Source organism: Miscanthus floridulus, chromosome 8 (assembly GCF_019320115.1).
Source record: "Miscanthus floridulus cultivar M001 chromosome 8, ASM1932011v1, whole genome shotgun sequence".
Classification (NCBI taxonomy): domain Eukaryota; kingdom Viridiplantae; phylum Streptophyta; class Magnoliopsida; order Poales; family Poaceae; genus Miscanthus; species Miscanthus floridulus.
The window spans coordinates 3,429,229-3,443,884 of record NC_089587.1 but is presented as its reverse complement, the minus strand read 5'-3'; the positions used below and the strand labels follow the sequence as shown (position 1 = coordinate 3,443,884).

Sequence of the window (14,656 nt, the reverse complement as noted above, 5' to 3'; positions counted from 1 at the left end):
CCACCCACATTCGTGCTGGTGGAGCGCGATGGAAACTGGTGACGGGTGATGCTAGAGGAGATGAAGGCGATAGAGGAAAACAAGACTTAGGAGCTCGCCGATCCACCTCTAGGATGCCATCCGATCAGTCTAAAGTGGGTGTGCAAGGTCAAGCGGGACGAGCTCGGCGCCATTATCAAGCACAAGGCGTGCCTCGTCGCCCGAGGCTTTATTCAGCACGAGGGCATCGACTTTGAGGAAGTCTTTGCGCCAGTAGCGCGCATAGAGTCTGTTCGTTTGCTACTAGCTTTGGCAGCAGCAAAGGACTGGCGCATCCATCACTTGGACGTTAAATCGGCCTTTCACAATGGCGAGCTGGCGGAGGCGGTCTTCCTTAGGCAACCTCTAGGTTTCACCATCAAGGGAGCAGAGCACAAGGTGCTCCGACTGCGCAAGGCGCTCTACGGGCTGCGGCAGGCCCCATGAGCATGGAACGCCAAGCTTGATGCCATGCTGGGCGAGCTTGGGTTTCAGCGGTACGCAACCGAGCTCGCACTCTACATGCGGTGACAGGGGAAAGATGAGCTCATCGTCGGCATGTATGTGGACGACTTGATCATCACCGATGCGCGCACGGAGGACATCAACAACTTCAAGCGTGAGATGACGGCTCATTTTCGATTGAGCGACCTCGGCGCGCTCTCCTACTACCTTGGCATCGAGGTGAGACAGGGAAAGGAGAAACTCACGCTCGGTCAGAGCACGTATGCCTCGAACTCACGCTCGGTCAAAGCACGTATGCCTCGAAGCTGTTGGAGCGGAGCGGTATGGCTGAGTGCAAGCCATGTGTCACTCCATTGGAGGAGCGGCTGAAGCTGACGAAGGCTAGCATCGCGGCGAAGGTGGATGCAACACTCTATCTGAGCATCGTCGGCGGTCTACGCTACCTAGTCCACATGAGGCCGGACATTGCGTTCGCCATGGGCTATGTCAGTCGCTTCATGGAAGATCCCAGAGAGGATCACTAGGCTGTGGTGAAGCGGCTACTGCGCTACGTCATGGGGAAGGTGAATTAGGGGATCATCTTTCCAATGACCGACGGGAGTAGGCTGCAGCTCACTATGTTCAGCGATGTAGACATGGCGGGGGACATCGACGGACGACAGAGCACCTCTGGCGTGCTTGTCTTCCTCGGGTCGGCTCCAATTTTATGGCTGACGCTGAAACAGAAGGTGGTGGCGCTATCTACATGCGAGGCAGAGTACGTAGCGGCGGCCACAGTGGCGTGCCAAATTATGTGGCTACGCCGGCTACTGGGCGAGCTGACCAGTGCGGAAGCTCACCCACCAGCACTGATGGTGCACAACCAGCCCGCGATCGCCCCTCGTGAAGAATCCGGTTCTCCACGACCAGAGCAAGCACATCGACGTGAAGTTCCACTTCCTCAGGGACTGTGTCGATGAAGGGCAAATCGTCATTGAGTTCGTTGAAACTGGTCGGCAACTTGCGGATGTACTCACCAAGCCGCTCGGACGTCTTCGACTTACGGAGCAGAAGGAGATGATCGGCATGGAGAGGGTACAAGGGATAGCAGTAGGATTAGGGAAAGAATTGTTAGATAATATACTGTTTCCTTGTGTGAATACACAGTAAGGGAAGGCGGCGCCTCCCTGCTGTGGTACTATAGCCGCTGTAGAGGCAGGCGCTGAATGGCTCACCTATCGGACTATAGCCACATGTAGGGACAGGCGCCAGAGTCAGCCCTGCTGTGTTATCTAGTCACTGTTGTAGCATGGCAGCTGTATTAGGACTAGATGTGTAGAGTTGTATATATAATTTGCCACTGCAACTCAACAAAATAAGTTCAGATTTGCCATCTCCTATACAGGGTTCCGGCCAACGCTGATGGTTGTACTATTGTGTATGCTCTGTTCTCTCTCTTCTTCTACCTCTAACCATAGTGTGTGGTTGGACAGCCTCTGTCGTGCTCGGCTGTGGTCGGCAAGACTGATGAGTGGTCGATTTCCAGTTGCACTTACACTGACATTGTTACCTGATGCAGCTGAAGGAACAGCAGTACAACGTGTTTCTCTTACTGTCAGCGTTTTTTTTAACGAACTTGCTGTCAAGTGGCTATGTTCATCGCGGAAGTGCTAGCGACAAAAGATTTACCTTTCACCGTTTCCGGATAAAATCGTCTTAAACAAATTACTGTCAATGTTTATCATGGAAGCGATCATGAGTTACAAGCACGGACCAATGTTTTATTCATCATTTCCCGCAGAAACGAATTCAGCAGCACATTAAGTAGAAAGCACATAAGCCGGTAGCATAATAATGAACAGAAAGTTACAAGCACGAACCCTACTACATACGTGACAACGTTCAAAAGTTCATGCAGTTTTTAAGATCATAATAAAACATACCAAATCACACTGTTTGACCATCTAGATACATGGCAACACGGAGCAACATCACAGGACAAAACTGGCTAGATCTAGAAGCGGGGGAAACGGAAGAAGAGAGGAAGCGAGGAGGCGGATCTTACACTTGCGGATGCGGGCGGCAGGGTACCCGCAGGAGGAGCAGGTGCTCTTCTAGGATCTTACACTTGCGGATGCGGGCGGCAGGGTACCCGCAGGAGGAGCAGGTGCTCTTCTAGAGGTGGAAGCTGCGGCGGCTGCAGCGGATGCAGAGCATGTGCGTCTTGTTCCAGCGCTTGCCAAAGCAGTGGTGGACCTAGGATTTCACGACTGGGTATTTCAAGTATAAAAAAAATTCGATGCATATGCAATAGTAATAAGGGACAAAACCAGTACAAAATTGATCGTGGTGCACAGCTCAGCTCAAGTAGTATATATATAATTTTCTTAAAATATATGCTAGGTAAATTATTTTTTTACCCTAGTAACAAGGCACCAGGCAAAGTGAACCGGTGTCACCCCTGGTAATAATCAAAGTATAAATTCTTTATCTACGTTACAAGAAAAACAATGCAACATTTCTTTCAAAAAAAGAACACAATGCAACAAAAAATAGAAAACGAAACCTTCAATTCTTACTCTGAAGAATCAAGAATGGATCTGGGGTTTTTTTGTGTTTGTCGTGTTGTTGCTTCAAGCCGCAGATGAGAGAGGTGCTAAGGGGGAGGGTCAGACACCAGGACGCCGGAGCCGAGAGGGAGCCTGCAAAGACCACTGACCGCCGCCGCTAGAGGAGTTCCAGGCACAAGGCGCTGCCGCGTCCCGACTGCCAGAGGGCCGATGGGTGAGGGGCCAACCGGGCAAGGGCTGAATGGACGAGGGGGAGAGCCGGCCTACCGTGCCGCTGCCCACCGGTGCAGCCGCCGCCCTTCCGATCGATGCGAGCAACAGACGGGAGCAGGAGATAGGGACAGGAGTACGGTCGATGGGTTTCTGTCTTTTTGAGTTCGTGGGTTGCTGCTACTAGTTGTTCTATTGGGCTTATGGGCTACATATTTGCAACATTCAACAAACTAACATGTTGTATCATTATACATGTATACATATATTTGTGTTTGTCACATAAATCATGGGTATTCCATGGAATACATGGGCATACCCCTGGCGCCGCCCATGTGCCAAAGCTGCCCGTACCCTTCCCCTGCGAGCCACAACAACAACACCATGTTAGCGGACAGACGGACAGAGGCGTAGGGGGAGGCCGCGGCGGCAGCAGCGGCTCACACGTACCATTTCCTTCCTTGCTCCGCTCGCCTAGGGTTCGAGGCGAAGGCGGAGGCATGGCGTGGTCGGGTTGGGAGAAGTGGCGGCAGAGAGGCGTAAAACCCTAGTGCTTTATAGCGGCCGACGCACGCGGCACTGGTCACTGGGCTTTTGTTCTGTAAATGGGCCGAGCAGGAGTATTTGCCCTAACCTTCTTACATAGGCTTTCGACCACCCGGTGGATTGGGCCCCCAACAGCGACGGTTGTTGTCACACAGTGTTCAATTTTGCATTTTAGCCCTTTCTAAAAACTATATTAACAACTATATCCTTCTAGAAACTTTTCAAAGCCCAACGTTAAATAACACAATGTCGAGGTCTTCACATCGATGTTATGTCAAGTTGCACCGAAGTCTGCCACATTAGCGCCAACATGGCATGGCCTCACCAAGCCTCGGTGAGGTCATTTAGTGCTGACCCTCGTGCCTCGGTGTTTAGTCAGCTCACATCGAAGTCTAGGCACCTAAAACGTGTCAGACCCTTCTTCTTCCTCCTCCTCTCTTGCGGTGCGCCACCTCTTCTTTCTCTCCCATTCACTCCACATGAACCGTAGCTTCACTCCCATTCACTCCCCATGAACTGTAGCTTCCAAATCTGACCCTAAGGAGCCCTGATCTCACGTGGTATCACTTCCCCGTGCTAATCCTGCCTCTTCTCTTGCATTTCATTCGGCCAGATTTGATTATATTGGTGTGATAGGGTTAGAACCCTAAACTAGGGGTGTATGGTTGGTTTGGTATTTTATCTGTGAAATGTATGTTAGAAATTTAGCATGCATGTGTAGCTATAGGCTTAGGGTTCTTTAGTTGAACATTTTTTTAAAAAAAATGCCAAAGTCCACTGAAATGTTGCTTACAATGGAACTTATCATGAAACTAGATGGTGCAGAGTAGCCACACTGAGCATGTCTCGCAAATTTGAACCGTCCACCGCCCTATCCAATCGAACCTTTACATTGGCGTTGTCATCCCTGCCATTATCATACGTGAAAGGCAAGCCCACGAAGCCAAGGTCTGTCGGTCCACAATCAGCGAGCACATCCCGAAACGCAGCCATCTGTCTTTCCGGATGCTGATAAGCTAAAAAATGTTCATAGCTCCACATAGCTTCATTAAAATCACCAATCAGCAGCCACGGCTCAAACGCCCCACGCAACATTCTCATCAATTCCCACATAAGGTGTCTATCTTCAGTCCTGGGTTCACCATAAACAAAGGTGATTCGAAAGAGGCAAAGTACCCGATTCACGAACATGCACATCAATGAAACATCTATGTTTTTCAATCAAGTGAACATCAACCGACTCATGCCAAAATAAAGCCAAAACCACCACCTGTATTAGTACTATCAATGGCAACAGCATGTTTGAGCCCCAATCTCCACCTCAAATTCATAGCACGATCGCCTGACATTCTTGTTTCAGATAAGAAGACCAAGCGGGGACTTTTTTCTCCTACTCTTGAACTGTCCGAGAGAGTCCTGAGAGTCCAGCCCTCAGTAGTTATACCTTAAAAGATTCATTGCTCCTGACGGGCCTCGCCGTGAGGACCCGTCAAGTTGAGAGACAAATCCTCTGCAATCTCCATCGCCACAGACGGGATTGTGAGATCGACGACACAAACAACTTTAGGTGGGAAAGATCGCTAGGGATCCCCTTATCACCCCCCTTGACCTCAAAACCCTAGATGAGTCTGCAATGACCAGAAGTTGTTCGGCTGATGGTTTTGGGGTTGATAAATCAGCTGAAGCTGATTTGTTGTGAAAGAAAAACATTGTACCATGGCTGATAAGTTCAAGCGAACATAGCGAGAAAACCATGGCAAAAATCATCAAACAGACGACCGAAGAAGACCCCGGTATCTAGAGGCCTAGTAGGAGAGAGGAAGGACTCCCTCTGACGCGGGGAAGGTGGACTCCCCCGGCAAGTCCCCGTCAACCCCAGTTGCCGCCGCTGGGCAATGAGTTAGGAAGACGTAGGGCGTTAACTGTGCACCTGCTGCCTTAGCAGCCATTCGTTTATTTGTCCTGTTCGCTTGGCTGATAAGTCATGGCTGAAAGTACTGTGAGCTGATTTGTTGTGAGAGAAAAATACTATTCGTTGACTGAAAAGTATGACTTATAAACCAAGTGAACAGGGCGATTAAGCAGTTGCCTTAGCAGCCATTCATTAATATTTCCTTTGGCAAGCTTTCTATATTTCGTCTTCTTCTAGGAGTAGGACAGGAGATGGTAGGTAAATAAACTACTATCACATCGGGAAATGTGATCGTGCATAATTGACTTCGTCTCGTCAAAATGGGTTGGCCCGGCCGAAAATGTTTCACCTGTCCCGCTGTGAAAATGTCCATGACTTGACAACTTCACAGTCGTAGCTAGCAGAATAAGCTAAGCTCCCAGAAGGTCACCGGTCACGTATGCCAAGACCGAACGTCTACTACATGCCACACAAGATTCACGGACCAGCTTTCCTTCGTCGTATATGCACGCTAGCTGCAACCAAAATGTACATTGTAACCAGGGACGGCAATTGTATCTGTGGGTATTGCACCCGATCGGTATAGGAAAAACGGATACAAAAAATTTACCCACAGATATAGTATGTATACAATAATACCGGCCGATAAAAAAACACAAAAGATTTTATTTATTCTAGTGACAATCTAAATGTAGATAACCTACAGGTATCATACCCGATAGATAAGGATCCAAGCGTAATGTTACCCGTGAATACAGATGTAAAATTTTACCCGTCGATACAAAACAGTATGAAATTTGACCTATTAAAAACAATTTGTGAATAGTATTTACTCAACCAGTATATTAGCCGATCTGCTGTCACCTTTAGTTGTGATCGAAAAAGGGCATGTTTGATACCACGAGCTAATTATTAGGTAGCTATTTTTAGTTTAAATTAGTTCTAGTGTATCTAAACAGGAGGGCTAATAAATGAGCAACTTTTTAGCTAAATTTTTAACTAGTTGTTTGCCAGCTAGTTAGCCAACCTTAACCCAACTAGTAACTAGTCATGTGTATCCAAACGGATGCATTGTCAAGTCCAGCCAGGTAAGTTAGTCTACACGGATCTTCTTAAACATGTGTTTGATAGGGATCCAGATTCTCATAGAAACGTTTCGGATCCAGAGTCTCTCAAGAAATGTCTGTGGTAACGAATCGGAATCATTTCGTGAAACTGATGGGCTAGTAGTGAATTGGAACCATAAAAATATCATAATAAAATAAAAATATTCTTTGAAAAAATTTAGAACTTTTTGTGGCCAAAGAACAACTTAAATACAACTTATTTTTAACTTATTTCACTTGAAAATAATTAACTAAAAATTATGGTTGCTAATATAGAAGGAGGGCAAGAATTAGAATTATGCGAAACCATCGGGTATCTAGTACTGTTTCTCCTTACTAGGCATAAAAACGAGAAATGTTTCTAGTGATTCTCGAGGAGAAACGTTTCTTACCTGACCTGTTTGGCTGGGATTCTAATCTCGCAAGAATCAGAAACGTGTTTCGTTGTTAAGTTAACCGGGGGCCTAATAAGTGTACACGCATGTATATACGGACCAAGCTTTTGCATGGCTCCAAATTGTTAGTCCAACCCTGGTACGCATAAAAGTAAGTGAGCAAAGTCCCTGGTCTCACAACATCACGACACAGGTAGGCAACAACAACGCACCTGTACCTACCTAGTTTGGAACGCATGCATGTATACAAAAAAAAAAGTAGTGATATATACGGACCCAGTCGTCGTCAAATAATTGTTGTCAGTCCTCCCTGGCATGCGTATAGAAGTCAAGAGAGCAAGAGTATATATAGAGACGTTCCGGTAGTAAGATCGACACACATCATCAGTACCTGCATAGCACATGTACGTACGTCGATCGATCGAACACGGCAAGCAAATAAACTCACAAATGGAGCTACTACTCTCTGACGAAGTTTTGGCCGTCCTTGTGCCCATCGTGGTGTATTGGGCGTATTGTGGCCTGCATGCAACGCTTGGCCAGTCCATGTACATGGACAAATACAGGCTGCACCCAAGCAGCCATGAAGACATCAAGAACCGTGTGTCGAAGCGACAGGTTATCAGCAACGTCCTCAAGCAGCAGCTCGTGCAGGTTGCCATGGTGGCCATGGTGATGATGTTCAAGGTGCGTGCGTAGTATATATGCATGCTTAAGATCATTATTAATTTATTATTGCATTGCGCGGGCCAGCATGCTTGATTATATGGCTCTTTTTGGCATGGTTCCTTGCTACATATAATATGTTGCAACGGGACGTATAGTTTATTATGCGGTGCTTGTGACAATGACAATAAGCAAGCTATTTTTGTTGAATTTAATTGGGATACAACAGGTCAAAGAAGAGAGCGTCATCAGTACGAAGACCTCCTATCTGAAGTTAGCCTGCCAAATCGCGGTGGCCATGGTCTGGTTCGACGTGTGGCAGTATGCATGCCACCGGATCATGCACACCAGCAGGTTCCTCTATCGGAACCTCCACTCGTGGCATCACCGTCTCGTGGTGCCCTACTCCTTCGGAGCCTTGTACGGACACCCCGTCGAGGGCTTTGTCGCTGACACCATCGGTGGCACGGCCGCCTTCCTGGTGTCCGGCATGTCGCCGAGGGCTTCCATCTTCTTCTTCTCGCTCTGCACCATCAAGGTCATTGACAACCACTGCGGCCTGTCTCTGCTGCCCAACTGGGATCGCCTGAGCTTCTGGAACAGCGCGGCGTACCACGACGTGCACCACCAACTACGTGGTGGCAAGTACAACTACTCTCAGCTCTTCTTCGTGGTGTGGGATAGGATTTTTGGGACGTACATGCCCTTCCTCATCGAGGACAAAGGAGAAGGAATGCTCCAGGTCCGGGCACCTGGCCTTGACTACAGGAGAATCAACAAGTAGCTATTCTCATACATGCATGTGTATCTCTAGATTTAGAATGTATAAGACCCAATAAAGTGTACGCATACGGAGTATATGATCATACAAGATCACCTGAGGTAGTATTATGCTAAGTATGTAAGTATATGCAGAGTATGTGGTTATATTTATTTTATGTACTACTATAATGATATTATAATAATATAATAAAATATATGGGGTTGTTTGAAAAAAAATTCACGTAGTAAGATTTGAAATTTCTCAAAATGAGTAACACCACTTTGAGTGTCTTGGTGTGTGCTGATATGTTTGACTACTGTTACATATTCCAAAATGAAAAAAAAATCAATACCGAATTACAACAAGTTGACTAAATAAATAGGATACATGCATTGATGGAAAAAAAGAATCTGAAGATCAGGTCTTGGTAGGTGCCAAGATCATATCATGTGCTCCAAAGAAAAGGGAAAGAGTGATCCAAAGAACATAAAGACTTTCTCAAAAGAGAATGTCGAATTGCACAGGTATCTAGCTCCAATTCACCATACCATAGTATCATACCAAACATCTAAGCATATATCATCTATTCTCAAAGAAAAAGGAAGGCATCTAAAATGCCTAAAAATGGACATATGAAAATATATGAAAGTCACCTTTCGGGAATATAGGGATGTACTAGTATAGGCGCGCGCCCCCGCGCGGGTCGATGGGCATAGCAAAAAAAATTCGTGGGATTGATCATCAGTTATTGGCCATTTTTTTATTACAGCTTAGCTATTGGCATAAGTATCTGTAGGAGCACGTGGGTTTAGAAAGATAGTATGAACCTATGTACAAAGCATGCTAGAAAAGCCAGAGAATTCAGCACCGTACTGCTAGGGAGTCCCATTGAAACGCGGAACATAAACTCATATAGTGTAGTTTCTATGATTTGGTTTTTCAAGTAGTATAGTTTTATCAAGAAACCGGAAAAAGATAAGTGTAGATAAGTAAGGAGAGGCCCTTAGTGAGTGTGTATAGGTTTCTGAGTCCGAAGATTGGTGAATAGTTCAGCCTTCTTCCTGTGAACCTTTTTTTAGGGGCCGTTTGAGAGAGCTCCAACTTCAGCTTCTCCAAAGAGAATCGCTCCCAACCAGCCAAACGCTCAAAATGCTAAGTGATTTAGGTGGGCATCAGCAGAGAATCACTTCTCCATTTACACTATGAGCTGAGAGCTAAAAACCCTGCTTCACCCTGCTTCTTGTTATATTCTGGTGGGGATCAGCAGAGAATCAATTCTTATCAACTCCCCACCCTGCTCCCACTATGCCAATAAGGCTCTGTTGGGGCGGCTTAAGAGCTTCTGTAGGGGCGGCTGCGCCAGCCGCTCCCCCTAGGGGTTCCTACAAATAGGACCTTTGTAGGGGCGGCTCCCTAACCGCCCCTACAAATACCTCTGTAGGGGCGGCTGGTGTTTCTAGCCGCCCCTACAAATGGATTTGTAGGAGCGGCTGGTGTTTTCAGCCGCCCCTACAGAGGTTATTTATAGGGGCGGCTGGAAGCACCAGCAGCCCCTACAGTTGTTATTTGTAGAGGCGGTTCAATCTAGAACCGCCCCTACAGTGCATTTTTTAGTAAAAAAATAATTAAAAAAATTAAATCTGTCTACAGCATATATACATCCACAGTTTATACATATATACATCCACAGAATATATAATTCAAATTCAGATCTGAACCACCACATTTATACATATATACATCCACAAGTTCAAATCACAAGTCATAATTCACAAGTCTATCATTACATAGTCCAATCTACAAGTTCAAAATCACAAGTCCATCAAATTGTTATCATCGGCCTAGAGCTAGCCTTTCAAGCTCACGAAGGTGTTGATATGTAGGATTACTACCTAAGTCGGACAGTACATCATGGTAATCGCCTTTGACATTCACAATTTGGTCTAATATGAAGTTGCAAAGGTCGCCGACTAGCTCTAAGAGTTCGTCATCCTTGTACATGTCCCTTCTATGGTGCTTCTCTTCTCTCCACTACAAGAGAACAAGTTTAGGCCTAGTACTTCATAACATGAGCTATACTACGTATGGGCAAAGTGGTTCAAACTTACCAGACTAGGGTGTCTCCAGTAGGCAGTTGTATTACTCATCATAGCATATACGTAGTATCCACAATGTAGACTCCCAGGCCTCTGTTTGGGGCACTGTGTGTTTTGCATATCGAAATGTTAAGTAATGCCATTGAAAGCCATGTAATGAAGTACCAAAGTTAGTTACACTTACCGCACACATAGTTTTGACAACCAACTTTTCCTTCCTTTCTGGATGATGCCTCCCTCCATGGAATGTGACATAGTGCCTGAATGCCCTGTCCGAATGATGTTAGCATATGCAACTTGTTAGTATCCAAATGTGAAAGTTACTAGTATATATACACATATAAAAGCTAATGAGGATTGTTGATATGTATACGTCTTGACAATCGCTACGAAATCCTTATATGTCGCCCATTCAAAATCTGCTGAATCAAAGACCCATGCCATGCTCCACCCGACATCGACGCCTATACAAATCCAGTGGTCGCTGCATGAATTTAGTCAAAGAACAAACACATAAGCTCTTTTGCATCGAACAAAATATATGGAACACAGGTTTAGGTCTAGAGTCGAACTAACCAGAAGTTGTATGGTAGCCATATCATCTGGTTATGCTGGAGGTTTTTAAAAGATTGTGCAATGAATGCCGCAACCTTAATGGATTCAGTCCTTATCTGCTTTTGCCGGATCTGCTCTTTCTCCGCAACCGTCTTCCCAGCAGCCAGCTCTTTACCATCCAGTTTCTAGTTTTTGGGGTAATTAAAAGTTGTTGCTGCTATAGATTGAGGGTCTACATACCCGGAGCTCAGACTTGGCATTTGTTTCACAATGTGTGTTTGCATTCTATAGATCACAGGGTGGGTTAGTTACAACAAAATCCAAACATTAGATTCATATCATATCTAGAGGGTGAGGACTTATAGGGCGTAGGTGTGAATTAGATTCATTTCCATTTTTCCAAGGTGAAAGCATGTCTGGACATCGTTGAAGTCAAAGACAATTAGCCCGGACGGGCTTCCAAATGTGCCAGCAGGGACGTATGCTTGTATGATTTCTAGTTTCATTGGGACAACATGCAAGTACTAATCATGGAACCTTCTCATTCCATGTGGCAGGCGCTGGATGACACGGTTTGGTAGAAAGAGCTTGCCTCTTTCATATTTTTCCGGGTAATCCTTGGACCATTTTATGGTATCAACTTCTGGATATCTCTTTGCCGTTTGGTGGAGTTTGCTAGTGACGTCCTTCTTAGAAGCATGCCCTTTCACTTGTTTAATTTGGTTCTCAGGCTTGAACTGGTCATGGGCATACCACTTGCTGGCTGAAGTGACATCTTTCATCAGAGTATATACTGGCCTTATGTGAATGGGATGCTTCTTTCAGAGTTCCCATTCAGGCAAGTCCTCATCTTGCTCTTGTGCCATCTGCTCATTCATTTGCTCGGCATGAGCTGGAGAAGTCCTTGGCATCTCATCATGCCCTTGGTCAATACGAGCTGGAGAAGGATGTGGCATCTCATCATGCCTCTGCTCAATACGAGCTGGAGACGGATGTGGCATCTCTAGTTGGCCTTGCTCAACACGAGCTGGAGAAGGTTGTGATGTGCCAGGCACGTGCTCATCAGGATCCTTATGAGTCGAGGAAGATTGAGGCATGTCTGTGCTGTGGTGGTCATGAGATGGTGAATAGACATCCTTGTCCTCAACACCTCGCTGCACATGTACATCAGACGGAGTTGGCAAAGAAGCAGTCAATACAATGTCCCATTTGTACCAGAGGATGAATTGCTTCATGACATCTCCGAGTAACACTAGCCCCTCGGGTGTTGGGTGGTCTATCTTCCATGACATGTACTCGGGCTTCACGGTATGCACCTCGACCCTAGTGTAGTCTTGTGGGATGTCCTTATTGTGCCACTTGCCTCTTGGAGGATGTGCCACACTAGTTGCCACCTCAACCATAGACTGGTGCCTGCCAAACGGAATAAGCAAGCTGCAGCTAGTTGGCTCCCGTATGCGATCAACGGCGGTAGTGGTTGTAGTGGAACCTTGGCTGCTGGGAACATCTGGAGGGCTGCCAACTAAAGCCAGTTCTCCTGGTGGCCCCATTAGTGTTCCTAGCTCCATAGATAGACCTTTCTCCTACAACACATGATCAATCAGAGCCTTCACTTGTAGCGCAAGATTAGACTCTTTGTCTCTGCCATGTTTCTTGTACATGTCAATGTCCTCTTCGAGTCCTTTCTTCCAGGTAGTCAATTTCCCTAGCCCCCTAGTGTGGCCCATCTGCTCAGGATTTCCCAAGGCAAGGCTAAGCTCATCCCTCTCTCTGGAAGGAGTGAATATGCCCTTCTCCTTATCTTCAGAATATTTCAATATCCTTGATACTACCTCTTCGATCTCCGGATTAGGAAACTTTAGACTACTGCCGGATGAATCCGTACTCCTTCCATATATCCATTGCTTGAGACGTGGCCTCCACTTCTTCACTTTTGTATTCCTAGAAGCTTCGGCCTCTTCATCCATCTTCCTAAACACCTCTCGCTTGCCCTCGTAGCCACTAGGGCCAAGACGAGGGGGGTGTTTGTTCTGCTTCGCCTGCTCGCTATTACGCTTACTAAGGGCCAACGCTTCGGGTGAAGTCTTCTCGGCCACTAGAGTCTCCCATTGACTCTGAGTTATTTTGCCAAACTCGTGGAATGGAGTTAACCTCTTTTGGATATACTTCGTGTTCAGGTCCAACCTCCAACATCGGAATGCATGCCCCATTATCTTGAAAGCATGACTTTTGACCAGTTCACTCTTGCCCTCTGGAAACCTGAAGTTGATCGCCACCTTCGTATCCCAAAGCTCCTTCTTTTTCAACTCAGGTACACTATTCCAATTAGGGATTGCTGGGTTGAGATTATCTCTTACTAGATAACCGAGCGCATTATGGAATCGGCTTCTATACTTCTCTAGCTTGATGATCTGCCCTTCAGGCCCGACCTCTCTTATCACATATAATGTCCCCTCGCTTCCTCTTTGGTTCGGTACCCGAGGCTATGGATGTGCCTTGAGGTTATGGAGCAGAGACCTCATTGTCAGTCTCTACTGGTCTTGCCTCTGCACTCCTTTCCCCTACTCCATCTTGTACGACAAAACATGCTGGACGCCGACCTCGTCTTTTTGGAGGTTTTATAGGGACCTGTATAAATGACAGGTCAATGTGTTAGCAGAGGTAACACTGCTAAAGTGTTAGCCAAATTTTCAAGGTAATAATGCATCATCCCTACCTCGTCATCCAGGTTAAAATCCTTGTCCAATTCGTCCTCCGTTGGCCTTCGTCTGGGTTCAGTTGGAGGGAAATCAGGACTTGAATATCCCCCTTCCGCATCCTCGGCATCACCCTCATCATCATCCTCTTCTTTGCCTTCATCAGTCTCTCCTTCTCTTCCTTCTCTTCCCTCTGGTCCCCCTTCCTCCTCACAAAGCTCCTCCTGAGTAAGCATCACTTCTAAATCCTTTTGTAACTCATCATTGAACTGCTCCTAACTAAGCTGGTCCTCGAGTTCTTGCCCTCTTTTGGGTGGTTGTTCATCATGTTCGATGCTTTGGGCTACACCGTCTGCTATCCGCGACATTTCTAGATTTGTTCCAATATATGCAAGAAATAAAGAGTGCTTTAGATACGCGACAAAGTATAAGAATTGAAAAGGTGAAGAGAGGCCTCAGAAACATGTCAATCATCATTTGATCATGAACTTGGAGCTTCAAGGCATCAGAACATAGAAGAGAGGAGAAGGAAATGTAGGAGCGGCTGGTATGATGCCAAGTTCCTCACAAGTTCTTGTTCATCAGATCATATTCCATATAAGTATGGACTTGGACAAATTCATCATCGGCAATGGTCTTAGGAGAGGAGAGGAGAGGAGAGGAGAGGAGAGGGGAGGGG

General features: G+C 46.2%; 2 protein-coding genes and 1 pseudogene across 2 annotated transcripts; 1 reads left to right on the top strand and 2 right to left on the bottom strand.

Annotated features, from left to right (window-relative positions):
• The first annotated feature begins 7,651 nt into the window (after window positions 1-7,651).
• Window positions 7,652-8,651, top strand: LOC136468429 (sphinganine C4-monooxygenase 1-like). The gene is made up of 2 exons (XM_066467011.1): window positions 7,652-7,888; window positions 8,097-8,651. The coding sequence occupies exons 1-2, from the start codon at window positions 7,652-7,654 to the stop codon at window positions 8,649-8,651; spliced, it is 792 nt and encodes a 263-aa protein (XP_066323108.1).
• A 1,812-nt stretch (window positions 8,652-10,463) lies between these two features.
• LOC136468428 (uncharacterized) lies at window positions 10,464-12,063 on the bottom strand (annotated as a pseudogene).
• An 801-nt stretch (window positions 12,064-12,864) lies between these two features.
• LOC136468427 (uncharacterized) lies at window positions 12,865-14,213 on the bottom strand. The gene is made up of 2 exons (XM_066467009.1): window positions 13,998-14,213; window positions 12,865-13,764 (listed from the first exon to the last, which is right to left on the bottom strand). Exons 1-2 carry the CDS (start codon window positions 14,211-14,213, stop codon window positions 12,865-12,867), a joined length of 1,116 nt encoding a protein of 371 aa, XP_066323106.1.
• Window positions 14,214-14,656: the final 443 nt, after the last annotated feature.